The sequence below is a fragment of the Acomys minous genome (genome assembly GCF_964271855.1).
Source record: "Acomys minous genome assembly, chromosome: 5".
In the NCBI taxonomy this organism is placed as follows: domain Eukaryota; kingdom Metazoa; phylum Chordata; class Mammalia; order Rodentia; family Muridae; genus Acomys; species Acomys minous.
The window spans coordinates 37,808,519-37,830,271 of record NC_140494.1 but is presented as its reverse complement, the minus strand read 5'-3'; the positions used below and the strand labels follow the sequence as shown (position 1 = coordinate 37,830,271).

At 45.8% G+C, this 21,753-nt stretch overlaps 1 protein-coding gene across 1 annotated transcript in view; it reads right to left on the bottom strand.

The window, feature by feature from the left end:
- Positions 1-2,867: 2,867 nt before the first annotated feature.
- ADCY2 (adenylate cyclase 2) overlaps positions 2,868-21,753 on the bottom strand; it is a 358,775-nt gene continuing 339,889 nt past the window's right edge. The window contains exons 22-25 of the mRNA XM_084782845.1: positions 20,717-20,824; positions 12,837-12,951; positions 7,618-7,742; positions 2,868-3,689 (exon numbers count right to left, since the gene is read on the bottom strand). Coding sequence (XP_084638971.1) covers positions 3,537-3,689; positions 7,618-7,742; positions 12,837-12,951; positions 20,717-20,824 — 501 coding nt within the window. The 3' untranslated portion in view covers positions 2,868-3,536. The remainder of the gene's footprint in view (positions 3,690-7,617; positions 7,743-12,836; positions 12,952-20,716; positions 20,825-21,753) is intronic.

The window sequence follows — 21,753 nt, the reverse complement described above, 5'->3', positions numbered from 1 at the left end:
TTCGTTTCATTGTTGTGAATCTGCAAGGTGGTTTCTCCAAGGACACATGATCCTGAGTTGCTGGTACTTTCAAGGCTGAGTAACTCCTAAATATTTATCTTCTGAATTTTTTCAGTGTTGTTGTTCTTTTCCTCCCAAATAAATAGCAATAGTATATGTGAGATACTCTTGGATACTTTATACCATATTTATAATAATATAAAACATACAAAATCTGGATTATAGAAATCTATGTAAATTACCCTTTATTCATTTATTCTTTATCTAAAAACTATATGCAGATGAAATAAATTAATGTCAGACTAAGTTATTTTCATGACTTCAGTGTGGATCCATTATCTTTAACCTACTATTTGCTTTTTTTTTTCTTTTGTCTTATTTTGGGGGCTGGGGGTTGGGGGAGAATTGGAGTCAGGGTGTTGTAGAGCTCAGGTTGGCTTCAAACTCAGGGTGTAGCTGAGGCTGGCCTTGAGCTTCTGATCCACCTGCTTACCCCTCCCAAGTGCTGGGGTTGAAGGTGTGCACGACCCCACCCAGCATGCTGCTTGCTTTTAGAAAGGGATGGGATCAAGGTTTCAGCAGGTCTCACATTTAGTAGGTAGTAAAGGAAAAGGAAATGGATTTCTGATGGTTTCTCAGTGTTTACAGCTAATTATTGAATGCCGGCCAGAGACATCTTAAGGGGGGGTATTATTGTTATTATTTTAAATTTAAGCTTATGTGTATATGTGCATGTCTGTGTGGATATATGCACAGCTGCTGGTGCCTGCTGAGGACAGAAGAGAATGCCAGATCTCACGGAGCTGTGAGCACCAGCCATGGATGCTGGGAAGTGCTCTTGGGGGCTGGGCAAGAGCAGTGTGGGGTGTCCAATGCTGAGCCTTGTCTGAGCCTGGAGGGTACACTCTTGTGTTAACAGTTAATAGAATATATTTCCACTGACCAAATCCCAACCACTGTTTGGTGTTGGTCCCTGTATGCGGGTGCCGACAGATAATCAAAGGAAGAAAGAGAAGATGCGATGGCCGCTGGCTTCAAGAAGCTCAGTAAGGAGGCAAAGAGAGCCCTGGAGGACTGACTGACAGCACACCTTAGCGGTGCCTCGGCCACAAAGCAGCCACCAGGCTAGGTGTCTATGCACTTTTCTTCTCATTTATAAACTGAAGGGGAGGGAGTCTCAAGTTGGGAAAGTGATGGGAATCACTTGGGAATTTGTAAATGTGGGCTGGGCCATATTTTCTCTTCAGTGGTTCAGGTTTGGGTTCAGAGTATGCTGGGTGAGATCCCACCCAGAGAGGCCGGTGCGTAAGGAAGCCAGAGTCAGAGTCAGGAGTCAGACTAGAAGGCTGTGATTCGCATTTGGGTGTCCGCTGATCAACTGTTTCCTACCGGGCTGCGTAAGGCACATGCTGACAATGACCTTAGCTGCCACCAGCATTTTATTGATGCTCCAAACAGGTACATTAGCTCTGGTGCCTATCCTTTCAAGTTCTTTTCTCCATCATGCGTGGTCCACAGTCTGTCTGGGGGGGGGGCTGTTTGAGGAAACTTGATGAATCACTCAAGTGGCTATTTACTGGGGCATGATGGCTTAGAATGGCCTGGAGTATGAGATACAAAGGGGAAAGACACACTGGACATTCATGATGGCGGAACTCCATTGGACCTCCAGCCTGCTAGTCCAGGTGCTGGCTAGAGGGATGAGGAGTGCCCTAACCTTGAGCCTCTCCCTTCCACTTCCATTCAGAGATTTGAAGCCAACACCACTTTGTGATGTCAGGATTCAAAAATAAATAAAATGAAATAAAGGAAAAACCTGACCAAGGCAGAAAATTGAAAAGGCCGTGCTATATTCACACTTGGGCGGTGAAGGACAGTTCGGAGTTGAGGTACTGGCCCGGCAGCCGCCATGCGTGTGCTGTGAATGTGCTGGCGAGAGCACGCCGTGTACTGCCAAGCTTGCTCTCAGTCATTAGCTCATTTAATCATAACCGGATCCCATGAGCTCTCGAGGAGGAAAAGACTTCTAAAAGGAATTAAGAGATGTGTTCCAAGGCATGCAGCTAGTAAAAATCAGAGCCAGGCGTCAGACTGGAAGCCTGTGATTCACGTTTAGGGTGTCCACTAATCAACTGTTTCCTACCAGCCTGTCTGGGTCCTCTGCTTCCTACAGGTGCCTGCTCTGAAAGGAAACCAGGTTTGTTCAATCGGCCTGCTATTTACATTTTTCTTCTTGTAAACATTTAAAAAAATACACAATTGCTTTCTTTCCTTCCTTCTTTCTTTCTTTCTTTCTTTTAATCACTTGGCAAAATGTACCTTCTTTTTCTTAGAGAACAAAAAGCCAGTGCCAGGCAACTTTCGAGTTGATATGCAGCTCAGGCCATCTGACGCCTCCTCAGATGTAACAGGCAGCCTGTGAGCCTTCCAGTTCAGGCTACTGAGGCACCTAACTTACACAGCTGGTCCCAAACACTTCTTACGTTGTTTGAGTCTGCAAGCCCTGGCAAAGGCCCAGCAGGCAGAAAGGGCTCTGCATTAGATCCTGACTTTTTTCCTGTTTAAATGGTTCTTGAAAGATAGCAAAACTAAAAACAGACCATCAGATACACTAAGCCTAGACTCTACCCCCCCGCCCCCCCCGCCCCCCCCCCCCCCGGCCCAGAGAACTGCATCATAATTTACTGCATCGCAAACTTTGACACTATCTCCGTGATCCAAGGGTGTATTTCAGTCCTACCTTCTAGGCTGTTTCTGAAAAGGGAGAAAGATACAAAACTTTCATTCCGGACCAAATCACAGGAGAGAGGAAAGGAAAAAAAAAAAAAAAAAAAAAAAAAAAAAAAAGGAAAAGAAAAGATGCGGGCACTATAAACCAAAGTACGTAAAACTTTTAATGAATTAACCTTACAAAAGACAAATGGCATCAAAACATCAGACGAGTTCGGTACAAAACTGGTCCTAGGCTGTGAGGACTAATTCTGGTGATGGATGGCAACGTGCCGCTGCCATGAGACAACAGAGCAAGGTGACAAGAGCCGTGAGTCCCAGCTGAGGCCCACGGATGACCACTGGCAATGAGAGACACATGGGTGGGTGAGCACAGACTCCATGTTGGGTGACAGGATCAACTTATTCACAAATACTGTGTGTTTGAATATCAGACTAGGGATGCAGTTACGAGCTACCGTATTCTCCAGAGAACATGCACCAGAAGATAATATACACCCCCCCAGTTTTATTGCCTTAAGAATTTGTGTTCACTTCACCTCTTTCTTTATCACCTCTTTAAATGTGCTCCTTCTAGGACACGTTCCTTTCTCCTTTTGCTTAGGAGTAAGCACAGTGCAAGTGGCAGGACAATCTGGGCACACAGAGACACCAAACAGTATGCCACTGGGTCACAGGAACTAGTCTGCAGGGGCTCCAGAGGATAGGACAGAGCAGGGACATCAAAACAAGGGACAAAGGCTGTAGCTAGAAAGCGCATGGTACCCTTCCACAGGCACGCCTTCTTGACAGAAAGGGACAGCGTTTCAGGATGCCAAGTTGCTCTGAGAAAGGGACCTTGACATCTCTGTGTTCACAAAGTACGTCTTCAGGTCCCCTTTCCCCTTCACATTGATGATGCCTCGGCACGTGCACGTGTACCCAAGCGTCTGCAGGACGAGGCTCGTCTCCTCAGTCACCTACAGGCAGCGGAAACAGACACAAAGGGATAACGTCCCAAGTCAGTGCAAGCCAGTTCCAACAGGAGAAAGAAAAGTCTTTCTGCTTGCCACCTCAAGACTTCTATTCCTGAGAAATCAAATAGAAAAAAAAAATCTACCAGAAAAGGTTAAAGTCAATAACGTTTAATTTAGTGTTCATGTGGAAAGAGCCCAAGCTGTCAAGTAATGTTCAAGGTGAAGACACTTAGGGCTTATGGGGGAGGGATGCTTTGGAAAACCATATGGAGACACACTGCTGTAGAAGCTCCCTAAAGCGTATACAGGGGAGGGGGCAAGATCTTTTTCAGACACCACCAGCTGTCAAGTAAAAGCCTGGTGCCAGATACGGTCATCTCTTTTTGAGTTGGTGGTCAGTCGGGTCCTGTAGAAACACATTACTGACCAGTGCCATTGCTCTCTCTTACCCTCCAGAACTTGATAGCAATGCCATATCGTTGAAGATACCATGTGCTTAAGTCATATAGGATGTGAGGAAACTTGGTACAGACATGGAGGGTTCATCCCTACTAATTAGCTTTCATAGTACCGGAAGGGTCTAGGCATGGCACTAGTGGAGAAGACATCCAACAGTCTTACCTAGCAATTACCCTGCAATCCACAATGACTGGCCCGGCAAGATAGGCCACTTGGTACATAACCACAAGACAGAATTCACACGTGGTGCCACTAAACCGGTCCAGTTGCCTGTGGCTGACAAGGTCATAGCTCTAAGGAAGAATCTGATACTATCGTTCTGCTAAATGGATGTAGTACAAATTGCCTGCTAGGTTCTTATCATCCTACCTATAAATTAATGCATCTCTCAATCTTATCAGAAAACCTCCTTTCACTAGATGACAATTAACACAGAGCCTGGAAGCTGGCCAACATGCATAGGATGAGAGGCTGGGAATTGCTCAGCTCTGTATGGCATCTCTCTGCACCACACCTCTTGCCTCCAAGGCTCAATCATGGAAGAATGGATGGAAAGACCCTAGAGGCACTGGATGAGTACAGTGAGTGACACAGCATTCTCTGGGCACCAGAGGACAGGTTCATATATGAATATGACAGAGCTGTGTCTGAAGGTATAACACCTGCACAGGATCAAGGCACACACCAGTCAGCATGGAAGAGGGAACTGGTTGAGGAGCTATTGACAACTGATGGTGGCTAGGGGAGCAGGGTCAGTTTCTGTCAGGTATATGTGTCAGTAGATGGCCTCACACGCATGCACATACTAGCACAGTCGGGTTCTTAAAAAGGGTGAGCACATGAAATTGGAAGGGATAATGTATGGAGATTTCAATCATAAAAAGATTGCCTTGTCTCCCTAGCAAGATGCATCCTCTGTCAGTTTCCACAGAGATCTGCCCCAGTTCCTCCTCCGCCAGTCTGTGGAGATGCTCTGCCTGTCTGAGATGTGCATGGAACATTGGTATGAAAGCCCTGTAGAGTCACATAGGACACTGGCATGTTACACAGTGACTGGTAATGCACATACACATGTCCATAATTAAAAATAAAAATACATTGAGAGGTAGACTGTCTTCCCTTGTTGTAATGCCATTATGCCTTAGAGCTTCCTTGTTTCAAATACTAGGTAGGCTTTCATGTTTTCATCTATACAGCCCTGTGCCATTCATTTTCTTCCAAAACCTACAAGGGAATGTCTTCCTCCTTTACAGGCCACTCTCCAGCCATGCCCAAACCTAGTTTTCTTCTCTCCCCTCAGTGACCCCATGCCACATTTCCCCATTGTCTCTGTCCTGTGGGCATTGCCTATGCTCACCAAAGGCCAATACTCAAAAAGGGGGATTAAGAAAAGGAAAGCTCAAAGGCCTGCAGTAAAGCAAGCAGGCCAGTGCCGCCATGCTCTCTGCAAAAATGGTTGCAAGCGTCTGCTCAAAGAGGTCTCTGGGAAGGAGGAGCCCATGACCTTGTCAAGGGACTGACAACACCTCCCATCTCTCTTTGGGTGGCTTGGGATGCCAGGTCTCCATATAAGGCCAGAGATGGAATTTAGGACAACGTCCTTAACCTTTACACATTGCAATTTGAGTGATGTTTACATTTCTAGTGTCGCTTGGGAAAGAGAAAGTGCAGGTCCAAAGCTTCTATAGCACAAAGAGACTGTGACATCCCAATCTTCCATTGAAGAGGTAACCTTAAAGTCTTTTAGGAATCAGGCTAGAGGTCAGAAAGCCCAAACACTCCAGCAGGTCCTCAGCCAGGATAGGACTGAGGACATTTTCTGGCTTACGGCAAAGCACATGAATACACAGTTAGGGTCCCTCTCCCTAACTGCCCATCTTATTTCTATCTACTGCTGCCACCACAGTCACTGAAAAGGTGACTCTAATTGCCATCAGGGAGTTTGGGCAATGATTAGAGCTTATAATTTCTGATGAATGAGACCCCTGGGTGTGGCATTTGGTGTCTCCATTGTGGTGGGCCTAAGAGACCTTGAAAACAGAACAGGCGTTACATTAGTTTAACAGTCAGGGTAGGTGCAGAGGGAGTCCTTGACTAGTGCCTAGATAGAGATGTGAGGGCGAAGAGCCCAAGTGAATGGAAGCAACCTGGAACCAACTTCCCTTCCTGCTCTGTCAGCTTACTTTCCGTCATGATTCAAAACATGGCTTCCTTCATGATGCTGTCACGCTTGTGACCACACAGCTGTGGTGACCACGATGTGACCACCTTCTCCAATGCAACACTGTTCCACAGTGTGAGGCCACTGGGTGACTGATAGGTTTCCTGCTACATCCATAGTGCATAGCTCAGCACATCAGTGGAGCTAGGAATTAAATGAGGTAAAATGCCAATTCTAGGGGACACAGGTCCCTTCTGGGTAGCCTCCACTCATCTTTTGTACTCTCTGTCTTGACTGGGTTCTTCTCCTACTACACACTGACCATTGCACAACTATGGAACTGGGAGAATTTCATCACATTTCCTAGAAAAGATTTTTTTTCTCATCTTTCCAGCAGTTTATATTCCTTTTTTCCCCTCTAGATTATGATTAGTGCTATTCTAATTAGAGTTACTTTAACTATGGCTGAAATTGATTTAATGAGCAGAGGGAATATTAATATAAAATGATTTTATATTTTTCAGTTGTTGCTTTAATTCGTCAGATATTGTCTTTCCTTCCCTTGAGTGGATTGCAGAGATTTGGGAGTCATTTGGATCTCTTGAAATAGCATGCTAGGCTGATTCTGCTCTGTTCTTCCATGCCAATCTTACTTTTGCTTCTTCCCACTTCCCATCCTTTTTTTTTTTCTAATTCTACACTTTGCCCCCTCAGGAAGTCAAGGTTACCTGTGCTTTGAGCTGTAGACATCCCATACAAAGTCTTCATATATGTGATAGGGTCAGAAAAGTGAATATCACAGGAGGGCACCTCCCTGGCTCTCTGCACAGAAGGGCACCTCCCTGGCTCTCTGCACAGGAGGGTACCTTCCTGGCTCTCTGCACAGGAGGGCACCTCCTTGGCCTTCTGCACAGAAGAACACCTCCCTGGCTCTCTGCACAGGAGGGTACCTTCCTGGCTCTCTGTGCAGGAGGGCACCTCCCTGGTTCTTCGTACAGAAGGACAATACAGGAGGACAGTCAGGGCTAAGGGACATCATCCTGCCATGCAGGTCACTTCTGGTCAGAGGATTTGTTTCATTCAGCTCACCACCTTCTCATGATTAGAATCTGGCTGGTGTCATTCCTAACGGTTAATCAAAAACTAACATTTTCCCTATAAAAGGGCTTAAATAAACTCTAACTTTACCTATTTAAAATTTTGTTTCAATATTATTATTATTATTATTATTATTATTATTATTATTATTATTATTACTATCATTGATAGGTCCCATTAGAACCAAGGGGGGCTGAGAAGAAACTGAGTTACCTGTATTTTGTCCAGGACCCCGGTGCTGTCCATCCTGCTGGCAACATTGACAGTATTGCCCCAGATGTCATATTGTGGCTTCTGAGCCCCTATGACACCGGCTATTACAGGTCCATGGTTGATACCTGCAACATGTCAGAGTCAGGTTAGCAAGATTCAAATTTCAGTGACTGTCTTAAGTCAGAGAATGTTTGACTCATGCTTGAAACATCATTATTTAAACACGTCCTAACCAAATCCATGAACTACTAGGTATCAGAGCCCAGAGCAACCTCCACTTTATCATCTCAAGATACTGCTGTGACCGCCATGTCAGGCTTCCTTTTAGATCTGGACCTACATCTCTAATGCCATTGTCCGTCCATCCTCTGATATAAGACCCGCGTGCTTTGAAAACTTAGTATTATTACAAATTGTTTTCCTTGTTGTTGCTAAAGAGTCTTAGGTGAGAAGTCATCAGAAGACTCTTCCAAAGCTCACAATTAGCGTGAGTTTTCAATCTTGTTTCTGTTTTCTTTTTGGAGACAGGCTTTTATCATGTAGCTCAGGCTGACTTCAAATGTCAAACCCTCCTGTCAAGCGCTGGTCTTAGAGGCATGAGTTACCGTGCCTAATATAGCTAATGTTAATTTCCAAATACTCACGGTTTAACTGTGTACTCTGAGTGGACGAGCTCAGTACACTTACCTCGCTCTGACAACATGACGAGCACAGTGGCCCCCCAAAGCCACGCTCATGCAACATTTCTGATTTCTGCAAACTACCCTTCATGCTTCCCATCCATAAACTCTCCTGTGACAACCCTAGCACATGAGTCAGGCCACCACCACCACTCTTTTGTGGGTAAGGAAGCAGACACAGGTGCCTTCATAGAGGCAGAGGGTGAGCCAGGAGTCCCTTCTGGGTCCACAGAGACACATCTCTATCACCAGTTTCCTGAACATGCAGCTTTTACCTGCATGGGCTTGCTGCTTCTGAACGTGTTTTGCATGGTGACTTACTTACTACACTGTTTTCCAGTGGATTCCCTTCATGGGTCCTACTTCTACTCAGGTCTGCACTAAAAAAAAACAAAACAACTAATGCATGTGATTAAAAAAAAGCCAAGAGGAATCCAAATTTGGGATAGTTTTAAATCATTGGAACCTAATATATATAAATCACACTGGCATTTAGAAGTAAAGGGGGAGGGGTTCTGTGAGCCTTAAGACCATAGGAGAGTGGGGCTAGTTGAGGTTGCCCTGGGTGAGGATGTGACACACATGGCCCATCTCCAAGGATCTTAGGGTTTGGTTCTGTTGAATCTAGGCTCCTCTGGCTCTTTGTTCTTCAGAGTGAGGGGTGTTGTCCTGCTGGGGTGAGATGCCTCTCCTCTGAGTCTCTAAGCAGACCAAATACAAAGGTTGTAGAGCAATGCATAGTGTTCTCTTTCTGATCTAGCTGGCCCAGTTCTCGCTGAAGCACAAAGGATTTGTGGGGACCCTGGAGTATGCTGACTTTTATGCATTACTTCCCCAGATAACAAGGCATCCTGGGACACCACATTCAAAGAAGGCCACAGTGGTTCTGCTGAGGTCCCCTTTTGATCAGCCACAGTTATAAACCCCGATTGTTGCTTGATTGGAGTCAAAGTGTGTCCTGGCTAGGGGTGGGGCATGGAGATGGCACCTACTATCAGAAGCCACTGGGTCAAGAGTCAGACCAATGTCTCTGTGTGACTGGAGCCCTGCGATCGTCTCAGACCATTTCAAAGTGTATGCGGACTTCTTGTCAGGAGAACTCAGTTTCAGCACACAGAGCCACGAGTGTTTTGGGGCGGTGTGGGAGAGGGCCATTGGAACAGCTGTGAGACGTTCTGATTACTCATTTCTATCTTCTCCTCCGGCATCATCCAGCATCGTTACAACTGCATTAACAAAGGCATTTCTTAGAGATGTGGTTTCTGACTGCAGTCCTGCCTAGCAAGGGAATTTTAGGGACAGATTTTTGCACTGGGAAGCTAGGCTCAGAAACAAAAATCCAAATAATATTCCACAAACTTCGGCAGATAGAGAAAGAGGTGAGAAATACACCCCTCTTTGCTTTTGTGGTGTACTCAACAAAACTGAACGTCTAACTGCAAACATCCGGCACTGTCACAGGGGGCAGGGCACCCAGGAGGCAGGTCGGGATGCCAGCCTGAGATTCTATCCCTCCATCCATCGATGCTACTCCGTCTGCTGTACATGTCTGCTTGGTGAGCAGCTCTTGGGGATGGGTGGGGCCTGAACTGGTTATGGCTGGCGATAGGCTATCTCTACTTGGCGCCAGGTGAGTGTGCATGATTTATGGCTCTGATTCTGTGGCCTGGCATGCATAAGAAGCTGCATCTAGACTGAATCTAGATATCAACGGAACCATTGCTTTTTGTGCTGATTTTCTTCTTTGTTCCCACTGTGAACTGCCACTTGGTGGTGTTCTGTGCTGAAGGCAGGCAAAGAGCGCCTCTGGGGGGGAGCCTGAGGGCTTGGGTAAGAGGGACTCAAAGACAAATAAAACAGTCTGGTTAACAGACTACCGGGCTGACGTGTAGGCTGAACAGAGAGCTAAGGTTACCTAATGATCAGAAGAACACAGGCACTCAACACATACCCACAGATGGCGGTCATTTCCTGCTCGCAGCAATTCGGAAGGTCTTTCCTTTCCCCAAGTCTAATAATCTGCAGCAACTAGTCTCATACCATGCCCTCACCCATCTCCTGGGTCCACGCTGGCTCACCGAGTGATTCCTAGATTTATCAGTGGAAGAGGGAAGGCCTGTGTGGGCCGGAAGATAGAACAACGGCAGGGGCTCTCCTCTGCAAAGCGTGGGCCAGGATAGCTGCGCTTCACCACACCAGCCAACTGCTTTGGGAAGCACTGAGGTCCCGCGATAGTGCAGCACACAGGGCTGTGGTTGGATGCTGTTTCCATGCAGCTCAGTTTTTTTTGCTGTTGTGCATTTTCCTGAGCTGCTTTTTCTCTTTCCTTCATGGCTCCACCGAGGGAGACACTCTCTCTTCCTGGCCAGTTTGCTCAATGCTCTGTGTTGGGGTTGGCTTGTTTCTTTTGTGAGTCTGAAGTTTACTTTTTGTGTAATTTTACCAGGTCTGTAGCAGTCTGCTGTTTACTGTTGTCCTTTTGGCCTTTCCATGTGAACCTTCTATTTTGTTGTTGTTGTTGTTGTTGTTGTTGTTTTGTTTTGTTTTGTTTCAGATTTGTAAAGATGCAGGAAAGTTCTTGGTGTCTCTAAGCCACCAACTTTCCTGTTCCACCTCTGAGACTGCTCTGGATGTGGCCCTTGTGATAGACCCATGTCATATGGCTGGGTTATTTTTGTCATGTATGTTTGGAAAAAAGTATTCTGGTATGCAGAAATCTCGGTTTTCAGGTGGCAATGTTAAGGTGATGGAGCCTTAAATTAGATGAACTTATTGCTTACTATGCCTTTTTGAAGGTTAAGCCTAGCCATTAGGAGCACAGGCTGTTGCAAAGAGCTAATCTACCGCCCTCTCTGACCTCCGGATTTGCCATGTGGTTCTCTCACATATGTAACTGCCATGATGCCATATACAATTGTTCCATGCTGTGATATAGCCATGAGGCTCTCACTAGGGGCCAAATGGATGGGCAGCACCTGAGCGTGCACTATTGGCCTTGTGGGCAGCATAAACCTTTTCTCCTTATGAAAGCATCCAGGGATTCTATTGTAACAATAGAGCAGTGGCTTTAATGTTCGAGGACACCATTTCCCAGGCTGTCAAGAAATGATGTAAAGAAAGCTCTGGGGGCTGGAGAGATGGGTCAGAGGTTAAGAGCACTGGCTGCTCTTCCAAAGGTCCTGAGTTCAATTCCCAGCAACCACATGGTGGCTCACAGCCATCTATAATGAGATCTGGTGCCCTCTTCTGGCCTGCAGGTGTACATGCAGGCAGAGCACTGTATACATAATAATAAACAGATAAATATTTAAAACAAACAAACATCAAAAAAAGAAAGCTCTGATCTAGAGTTCCACAGACATGTGTGACGGGACAGTTAGCTGCCAGTACAGTCTCCAAGTCTCCCTGACTTCTGTGTTTGCAAAGTCTAAAGGCTTACCCATACATAAGTGACACAGTATAAAGGACCACATGCTCACATGCTAATGACTAACAGCATGTGTGAAGAAGAGCATCTTATTTGACAGAGGAGGAAGGAAATAACTTCAAAGATATCCCTTACCCCCAAAGTAGAAATCTGTTTGTAAAAAAAGTCATAAACAACACAGATGGAACTTGACACAAGAACTGCTTGTCTGTGGACTAACAGAAGAAGCAAAATGTGTTGCCAAGAAAACAAAAAAAAAATTGTCAAAGAAGTTCTTACAAATCATGAGTTCCTGCTGACACTGTTGCATATATTATGGGCCAGCTGTGTGCTAAGTCGATGGCTTCAAACGCCGACTTTTAAAAGCAAGACTTTGGAAAAGGCAAGTCATAATGAAACATCAACTTAAAATTTGTTTTAAAAACTTTTCAAAAAGTTTTTTTCCTCAGTAAATTAGAAGTTCTGATTTTTTTAAATACTAAAACTTTCCCCAAGATTGTAGAAAATTAGAAGAGCCACCCGGGACACACATCTTGTGTTCCTGAGGGCTGTGACCCTGTGAATGGAGGACTGGACATCAGTATTGTAAGTTCAGCAAGCAAGCATGTATTCCTCTGAGGGTTTTTGAGACAGGGGCTCATGTAACCTAGGCTATCCTTGAACTGTTCTGTAGCTGAAGACAGTCTTGAGGCTCCTTCTTGAATCCTCCTGCTTCTAACCCTCCCCAGTGCTGGGATTACATGTACCTGCCCCACCCTCAGTGCCGAGACCCACTGTTCAAGACATCTCCCATCTCTGGCACAGGTGGTGAAAGCTAGTTGATGCTGGGCCACTGGTAACCGCAGGACAACGGCAGCTTCCAACCAATAAGGGACAGCAAGTGAACAGTTCTGCGCTAGGCAGACCCTGACTGCTGGACGGGGGCTCTGGGGATTAAGACACAGCCTCAACTCAGCCAAAGGAGGTGTCTCTTTTCAAGTTGTACAAGAGTGATTCTGGGCCCCGCAGTGTTCCTAATACCTTTCCACATGCAATCAGCCCCACTGCCCCAGCTTCACCAGCACCCCAGGATCCCCACTGATTCTTGCTCAGCTCACTGTGCAAGGACATACCCACTCGCAGTTTGAAGTCATTGAAGGAGTGTTTATTGATGGCGTCCAGTTTTGCCACTAGGGCATATGCGAACTCCACCATGGTGCCTATGTGCATGTACTGGCGCTCGGGTTCCTGAAAGAGAGCAAAGGCATCCAGACAGGGTTGGAACCACGGAATGACGTCATCACTCAGTCATGATGAAAGCTGAAGGGAGGGGCCCGCACCTTTGTAAGATGGCACAGGAGAATTAAATTTCAAGGAAGTATTTTATCAGAGTCTGCCGTTTGGAGCCAAAACACGGCACTGACCTCTGGAACACACTGGCCCAGCATCCCGGACAGCTTCAGGAAAAAAGCTGTTCATTGTTTAACTCACAAGGCACCAGTAGCAGCCAACTTTGGGGACATCTAGCTCCTCATTGTCCTCCTAGTCAACCTTATCCATGCTGGCCCAGCCAAGGGTACCATCCTTCTTGCCATGCTGTGGGTCCCAGCTGGAACTGACCAGTGGGAGGGCCTATGCTGATGGTAAAGGTTGGCTCTTACCATTTAGGGTAGGCCCACCACTCTCTGATGGCAGCTGTAATTCCTGCAGCAGCTCCCCTAGCTCTGGTGACGCTCGCCTTACTTTTGCCTACTCAAGACTGGAGGTGGGCATGCTGTGGGTTGAGTCTCGTGTGGAAGTCTAGCCTCAGTCCACCAGAATGTGGCCTCACGTCTTTGGAAAGAAATCTTTCAATAGGCCATTCAGTGAGGTTACTAGATTGAGGATTAACCTACGGGATGGACACCCCTTTAAGAGTAGATGGAGATCAGATGTGCATAGAGGGACAGCTGTGTGGGACCTTAAGAAGCTACCACCTACAAGGCCAGGACAGAAACCTCAGGAGAAAGTAGCCGCAAAAACACCTTCATCTTGAACTTCCAGTCCCAGAATGATAAGGCAATGGGGGCTGGGAGCCAACAGTTCTGGTGTCTCTTGTGAACCCACGCAGACTAACACAGGGGAATCCTGCCTTTCCTCACCCATGAGTGTTTTTATAAAATGTGTCATATGACGTCATGTCTACTTTTATTTTCTTGCTGTATATTTAACACACTTACTCATCCCAAATTACAGACCATTCTTTGCATCATACATAACATGGCCTTGGGTCTCTCTCCGTAGACAAGAGGAAAACCAACTCCTAGAGGTTCTATAGGGGTGAGGGGGGAGAATACGAAGACAGCAGACACATGCCACTCACTCAAGATAGCAGAGAGTGGAGGTAACCAAGGGAGTAGCCAACAGAGAGAAGCCAATGGCATGAGGGCTCATACGAACATCAGAGAGGTGCCTCGCTAATGCAGGCTCTCACCTTGCCTTTATTGATTAAGCTGATAATCCCTTGTTTTGCAGCTTTCCTGCACATCACATTGTGTTTATTTTCACTGCTGCTTCTACCCACTAATGTAATGACATTCTCTATCTCTAGTTGAAATGACAAAAAAAAACTCTGGATATTGACAAATGTTCCTTGGGGGAAGGGATCTTGGGCCAGAAAATGTATTACTCTAAGTTGAGAACTACTGCAGCAAAGAATAGAAATGTGAATGGACAAGAGGGATTAAGTTTCTCAATAAGAAAGAAATATTTCTTCAATTTGTCAGCTGAACATCACTCTGGGGGAAAAAAAAACTCCAAATGAAATAGTACTATTATCATTGTCTTAGTTAGGATGATTATTGCTGTGATGAAACACCGTGACCACAGCAACTTGGTGTATTTGGCTTCCACTCCACATCATAGTCCATCATTGAAGGAAGTCAGGACAGGAACTCAAAACAGGGCAGGAACCTGGAGGCAGGAGCTGATGAAGAGGCCATGGAGGGTGCTGCTTACTGGCTTGCTCCTTGGGGCTTTCTCAGTCTGCTTTCTCACAGAATCCAGGACACCAGTTCAGGAATAACACCACCCACAATGGGTTGGACCTTTACTTCTTTGTCAATCACTAATTAAGAAATACTCTACAGCCATATTTTATGAAGGAATTTTCTCAATTGCTCCCTCCTTTCTGATAACTCTAATCTGTGTTATGTTGACACAATGCCAGCCAGCAGCATAACCATAAATCCTTACAAAAGATTCTGAAAGAACATTCGTACTGTCAGTTTGATCCAAGTAATAGCTTGTCAGCTAATCTTCCCCCTGTCCAGATATTTTATCACAGTGGCAGGAAAACTAAGACAAATCAAGGAAAAAAAATGTTTATCCTGGTCACAGTTTTGGAGAGTTCAATCCACAGTCACTGGGCCCTTTTTCTATTGGGCCTGTTGCTAGGCAGCACCTAATAGAGGCATGCATGACAGTGGCGCTGCGCACCTCCTTGTGACTGTAAGTGAAGGCTGAGAGAAGGATCCTGGGTCATAATATTTCCTTTAAGGGCAGTTTTCTGTGGATCTGTCTCCTGAAAGCATTGTCAGTCTTCAGTGCAGCAATAGGCAGAAACCAAACCATTACCACATGACACTTGAGGACACTAATCAACACCAGAGCAGGGAGCTGCCTTAGGGTGGCCTAATGTGGGACTTTTTCCTCTATGTAAGATGTTTCTCACACTTTTGGATGACTTTGACAGTGGCCAATGTGTCTGACACATCAAGAGTCCTTGACTGGCTCAATGTGCACCGCTGAGAGGGATGGCTCATATTTTTTTTTTAACCTTCTGTTTTCAGGTCCCTGTTAGCAGCAAAGAAGCAGAAAGAAATTTCTGTTTTCCTATCACATATCGTAAAAGCTGTGGTGTTTGTACAAGAATATATAGCCTCAAGCTTCATTTAAGAGGCGAGTGAAACTGCCCTCTGCTCTTACCAGTAGAGGGAGGTAGAGGGAGGTGGGGCTACTAGCTGCAGTGGGCAGTTTGGCTTCTGCAACTTGGCAACGGGAGCTCTCAGCAGGTCCTTGGATGCCTCTCCACTCTGCCAGTGGACCCCTGCTTTCATTTCTTGTATTGTCTTTGCCTCACTTGGAATTGCTGCACCAACTCTTTATTTCTACACTTGAATCTGAACAGCAGCCATCAACAAAGGCCCTTGACTAGGTGCAGTGTGAAAAGAACTCATCTGTTGGGTAACCTACAGGTACATAAGATCCCTAGCAGCCACACTGAGTGACTCCTAACTTGGGCTTTCAAGGAGTAGTGGAAGTTGAATGAAGTGTCTCCAGTCCGCTGGGCTGCCAGCAAGCTCCAGTGAGTGATGCCCTGCATGAGTGAGTTCAGAGTTTTCACATGGAGCCCGAGGCTGACTTGGGATGGTGATGGAGAACACAGGATAAGTAGAAACAAGTGCCTTGCAGGTACCTGGATGGAGCTAGTGGTCCATCTACAGACCATTAACTGGTTCTAGCCAAGCCTCAAACCTAAGCCCTGATGCTTGTTTTGTTCACCTATAGTAAGCAAATGAATTGATTTTAAATATTCAAAATGAATATTTTAAAAGTAAAAGTCATTAAGAAGAAAGCATAGATGCCAATGTTAAATACAAAACAAACATCTGGTTCTTGCCCCCTACTCTCCACCCCCTTGTCCCCCCTCACAGCCCCCCCCCCCCCGCCCGCTCCGCCCCCGCCCCACCCAAGTGTATCAGGAAGCCCCTTTCTCTCTTGCTCTGCTTTCCTCTCCCAGGTTTGTTCCAGCACTGGCTGTTACCTCCTTCCAAAATGTTGCTAGCATGGAGTGTTGAGCTGTTTGCAATTAAGAATCAAAGCTGAGACGCTGTTAATTACCACAGGAGGGCACAAGCATGGGGCTCAATGAGTTTTCTTCCTTGTGCATTCTTTTTGAGTTTCTGGTGGAACTGGTGGGGAAGAGGTTAATTACCACCAGCGATAACACTGAAGGTCATTGACTAGGGATGAGGCAGGGGCCTTGTCTGGACTCAGTGGGGCATACAGAGATCTTCAGAGGTGGACCAAGAGGCTGGGTAGAGCAGCGGAGGCCCACACAGGGGAGAGCAAACCCCGGAAGCAGCTACTTCCACTCCTGCTGTTTGCTGTCATAAGAACCAGCAATGGGTGGGAGTACTCGGTCTTCAGTGAAATCGTCGTTAAGAAGGTGACACTCTGCAAGCTGAGAAAATTATTCCTGGACCACTGGTTGGCTGCTGCAGGTTGAGGTCTAAAAGCCAGGGAAAGGAATCAACACGGCTGGCAGGAGGGGACTCAGAGGAGACCGAGGTTATAAGGGTAAAAGGAGGGGCCACAGAGGTGGGCCAGCTCCCAGTTTGAACACCCTGAAAGATTTCCTCAGGGGACTTTGGCCATCGGGGCATGAGTCACGGGATAATGGAAGCAGGCTAGAAGGCAAGCCTATTCTTTCGAGTCTTTTCTCTCTTGACAAATGCCCGATTCTCTTAAAAACAGCAATCAGTTCTTAAAGGTGATGCAATCTTCCAGTCTCATTGTTTTAGTGCTTAAAATAGGAATCTGCTGTTCTGTTTTAAAAGTACAAATGAAGGGGCGCAGAGGCTGGCGCTAAAGCCTGGCCGGCTGAGTGCTGACAGGACTCTTTGTATTTAATTTGCGGGTAGATAAGGATGTTGTGCTGCAAATAGAGAATGCCGAGGCAATTATAAATAAAAGCCAAATTCCAAATGGCCATAATTCAGATAATTTTGTCTCTTTTTGGATTTAAGGAAATCCAATTAATTCTTAAGAAAGTCTACATATTCTGCAAATTGAATGTTTGGCTGTGAATACTAATATTTGGTCATATAAATTTTTTTTGTTTGTAACTTTAGAAATAAAGTCTTAAGCACATTTTAGAGACATGCCATTCATTTTTTAAAAAGAAAAAAATAATTAACATTAGTATTGACATTCATCACGAATGCCATTTTACCTCATAAAATATAATGAACTTTACTTTTCGGAAAGCTACCATTGTATGACCTGCAGAGATTCTAATTAAAAATTTTGTAATCACAAATGGCTTCTAATGGGTAGAAATTTCCTGCATGGATATGATATTTCATTTACGCCCTCCCCAAGCTCTTATCTCAGTTCTACCAGAGAGGACAAGGGCAGCATCTGGGGATGTAGTGTCTGTTTTACCACTATTAGCTCTTTTACTGCCCGTGAAGACCATGGAGTCTGTTACATATTGTGAAAACTTATAGTAAATCTCATCTTCCCAAGAGCCTTATGAAAGAAGGGTGGGTATCAGCTTACATATAAGGAGTCAGATGCAGAGATCCAGCTGTTTTCGGTTTATGTTGCAAACCATTGCTGGTGAGTACAGTGCCTTCTCAGAAGGCAGAATTCCAGATCAGGCACAAGAGGATGACGTGTGCAGAGATACAGTGGATGAGCTCTGAGCAGAGTGTGAGTTGCTAAAGGCAGGATGGAGGTGGAGACGCCTGATGGTGCTCACATTCATGCTCAGCTATGAACACAGCAGGTGGGGAGCAGGAAGCAAAGGCAGATGAAGCCAGAGCAGTGTTAGGGGCAGCTGTATAGAATTCCAGACAGACAGACAGACAGACAGACAGACAGACAGACAGACAGACATGCTGCTTTTGGGCACTGGTCTGGAATGTGCTCTGTCTTATTCTTTTTTCAGCCTTAGTCACTTCTGTGATGGCTCTTTGCCAGTTTCTCTATTTGTGGAATAGTCCACTAACTATGTGGGTTGTGACAGGCCTTATCAGGTCTCCAAAACCTCTGCTTTGGGTTTTCTGGCCTCTCTCTGTGCTGCTCAGCTGTGTCAGGCCATGAGGACCAAGACAGATAGGTTCTGACAGTGCTATGCTGTCCGTCTTTGGAGCCTGAGGCAAAGGAAGAGTGCATGTCCTCATATTAGGAGTTCCTGCTCCATTTAGTAGCTGGGCTTTCTAGGTCATTAAAGGCGTTGACGAAATCTGTTTATTTCTATTTAAAAGAGAAAGTAAAAACTGATAATGAGTTCTGCTTTGATTATAAATGAGACATTTATATTTAAACAATGTTGCATTTTAAAACCTCTATTTTATATTTTTCACTTCTACATATTACTGTCATATGGAAAAATCCAACTTATTAAAAATGTGCTAGACCATGTACAGGGCTGCACTGTTTCTTTTGCCTTGGGCTCTAAGCTGGCTTGCGAGGTTACTACTCAAGAGTACAAGAGTAAGAATTTCCTAGGTTTCTTTTACTGCTTCTCTTTCTTCTTTTCCTCATTGACCGATTAGTGCAGCCATTAAAATAATTCTCGGAAAGGAATCAACTGAAGAGCAGACACGTGACCCACTCAGAATAATTTGAGAGTTACTTTTTATGCTGGTGTGAGGGTTTAGATGAACATAATTCCCCCCCCCCAAGTCATATGTTTAAACCCTTGGTCTCCAGTTGGTATAAATGTTTGAGAAGGATCAGGAGGTGTGGCTTTGTTGGAGGAGGTGTGTCACTGAGGACAGGCTTTGAGGTTTCAAACTCTCATGGCTGTTGTCTCAAAATGAAAGCTCTCAGGCCTAACCCAGCACCTCTTGCCAGCCTCCTGCCATACTCCCTACCCCATGGTGGTGGTCATGACCTCACCCTCCAAAACTGTAAGCAAGCCCCTGTTAAATGCTTTCTTTTATAAGTCGCCTTGGCCATGGTGTCTCTTCACAGCAATAGAAAAGTAACTAATACAGGTGGTTAGTTTTTTTTGTTTGTTTTTAGGATTTTTTTTGGGGGGGGAGCGGGGTGTGTGTGTCAACATGACTCTTTATTTGGGAAGAGAAACTCTCAGCAGAGAAAATTCTCCCATCAGATTGGCCTGTAGAGGGTCTGAACTGTTGTGTGTAGCGTCACCCCTGACCAGGTGGTACTGGATGGTGTAAGAAAGTGGGCTGAGCAAGGCAGTAGACAAAACTCCAGCATGGCCTATGTATTGGCTACTGCCTCCAGGTTCCTGACAGTTCTTGGCTTGACTTCCCAGGATGGTGGACTACAAACTTTAAGATGAAATAAGCCATTTCCTCCCCAAGTTACTTTTGGCCAGGTGCTTCATCACAGTCATAGAAACCCTAAACATGAGACATCCCTTGAGTCAGAATTACCTTCCCTATTCTTTGCTCATTAGTGTTAGGACGGGAGCAGACCTCCCAGATACTTCTAGAAGATTTGTTTTGTCAAGGCTTGGGTTGTCTTATCTCTCTCTCCCAATGGAGGTGGGTGTGAGCTGATACCGTGTGGCTCAGCCCCTCCTATCTCTGAACTCCATCTGCTTTCTGAAAGCTGTGTTCTGGTGAGCCCTGTGCTTCTCTGGAGTTCCCAACAGAGAGAAGGCTGGCTGTGAAACAAGGCTGAGTGACACTCAAGTTTCCTGATAGGCCAGGGTGCCTGTGTTCTGATCTCTTCTAATAACCCAGAAACAAAACACTGCAAGAAAAAAAAATCGCAGCTCCTGCCTGATTGGAAATACTCAAAGGCCATGGGCCTAGGGGAAATCTTAGTACTATTGTTCTGCTAAAGGAACATCGTGATAAAATGACTCCTAATGACACACTGCTGTACCCACAGGCAGAGCATTTCTCAATCCTCATCAGAAAAGCTTATTTTTGCAGTAGATGGAAATGAACAAAGAGATCCAGAACTGGACAATGTGCAGAGAGTGAGAGACTTTGGAACACTCAGTCTTAAATATGTCTATTTATCTGGAATCAATCAACTATTGATCGTTTCATCTTCTCTTCAGAATCAGAGTTCAGAGAACTCTAAGATGTCTCCAGAACTCCAACCCTCCCACCCTCACTCCTTTTTCCTCCTAGGACCATGAACACTCAACTCCAGGTTATACACACCGTAGAGTCCTGGGTCCCTGATGCATGCTTGGCTAAAGGATGACTCCTGGCCACTGCTATACCCTGTAGGTAGTTGACGAGTATGTACCCACCTGGGCGTGCTCCTGGCTGGGTATGGCACTCAGACCCGTGGCTGCCATGTATGTGCTTCCGATGGTCTTGATTTTTTCAACACCACTGAACTTGGGCTTGGAAAGCAACTGCAGGGCAAGACAATCATTCAGTTACTCAGCTGGGCGCGGACCTGAAGCCTAGGCACTTACAGAGCCATTCCTGGATCCTACCCCACCCTCCTACCTTGAGCATGCTGGGAGCAAACATTTTTGTGCATCTCATCAGTGTATCACTTCAGAGGGAAAGAGAGAGCACAGTGATGTGCTCGCGATACACAGGAATTGTCTGTCAGAGTTAAGGAAGGAGCAGCATAAATTACGGTGCAAAAGACAGGGGCTGCAAATAACCCTCCAGCTCCATGCGTGAAAGGCAGCGGCCATACAACAATGATTTGGTGTGTAAGGTCTTCCCTGGGAGGTCTGCAATGATCGGTGTTGAGGATAGTCTTTTGACAGCTGAACGCAGGAGGTGAGGAGAATAAAGGCTTCATCCTTCTGTCAGCCCCAATCTAACATTTCTGTCTCAGCACCAGACAGAGGCTTCTGCATTCACCTCTGGTATGGCAGAAGCGGGGTAACAGTAGGAGTGGGAGGAGGCTCATTCAGGAGGGCCGCCTCAAATGAACAGCATCAACCAAAGGCTGGGGCACGTTTTCCTGCTGCTTTCTCAGTACTCCACTATTCAGAGACAATTCTTCCAGGCGTACTGACAAGGAACTTAAATCACATGAGAAAATCCTGGCGTCACATCACATCCACACAGCCACTGTCACTCGCTTGTCAACACTCGCATCTTGCTGCAGGCAAGCTGAAGCTAACACGCCACTGCCTTTCACTATACACTAGGTGTAGGAGCAGGAAGTCTTTGGTTGTCATGACTCCCCCATGAGCATCCACAGGGAACTCCACATAGGAGATGGAGCAGGAATAACACCCAGGACCCAGCAGACACTTGGATCTGCATAGCTCTGAACCCATCATGCTCTGTAATATCCTCAGTTACTTCGAAGCCTCAT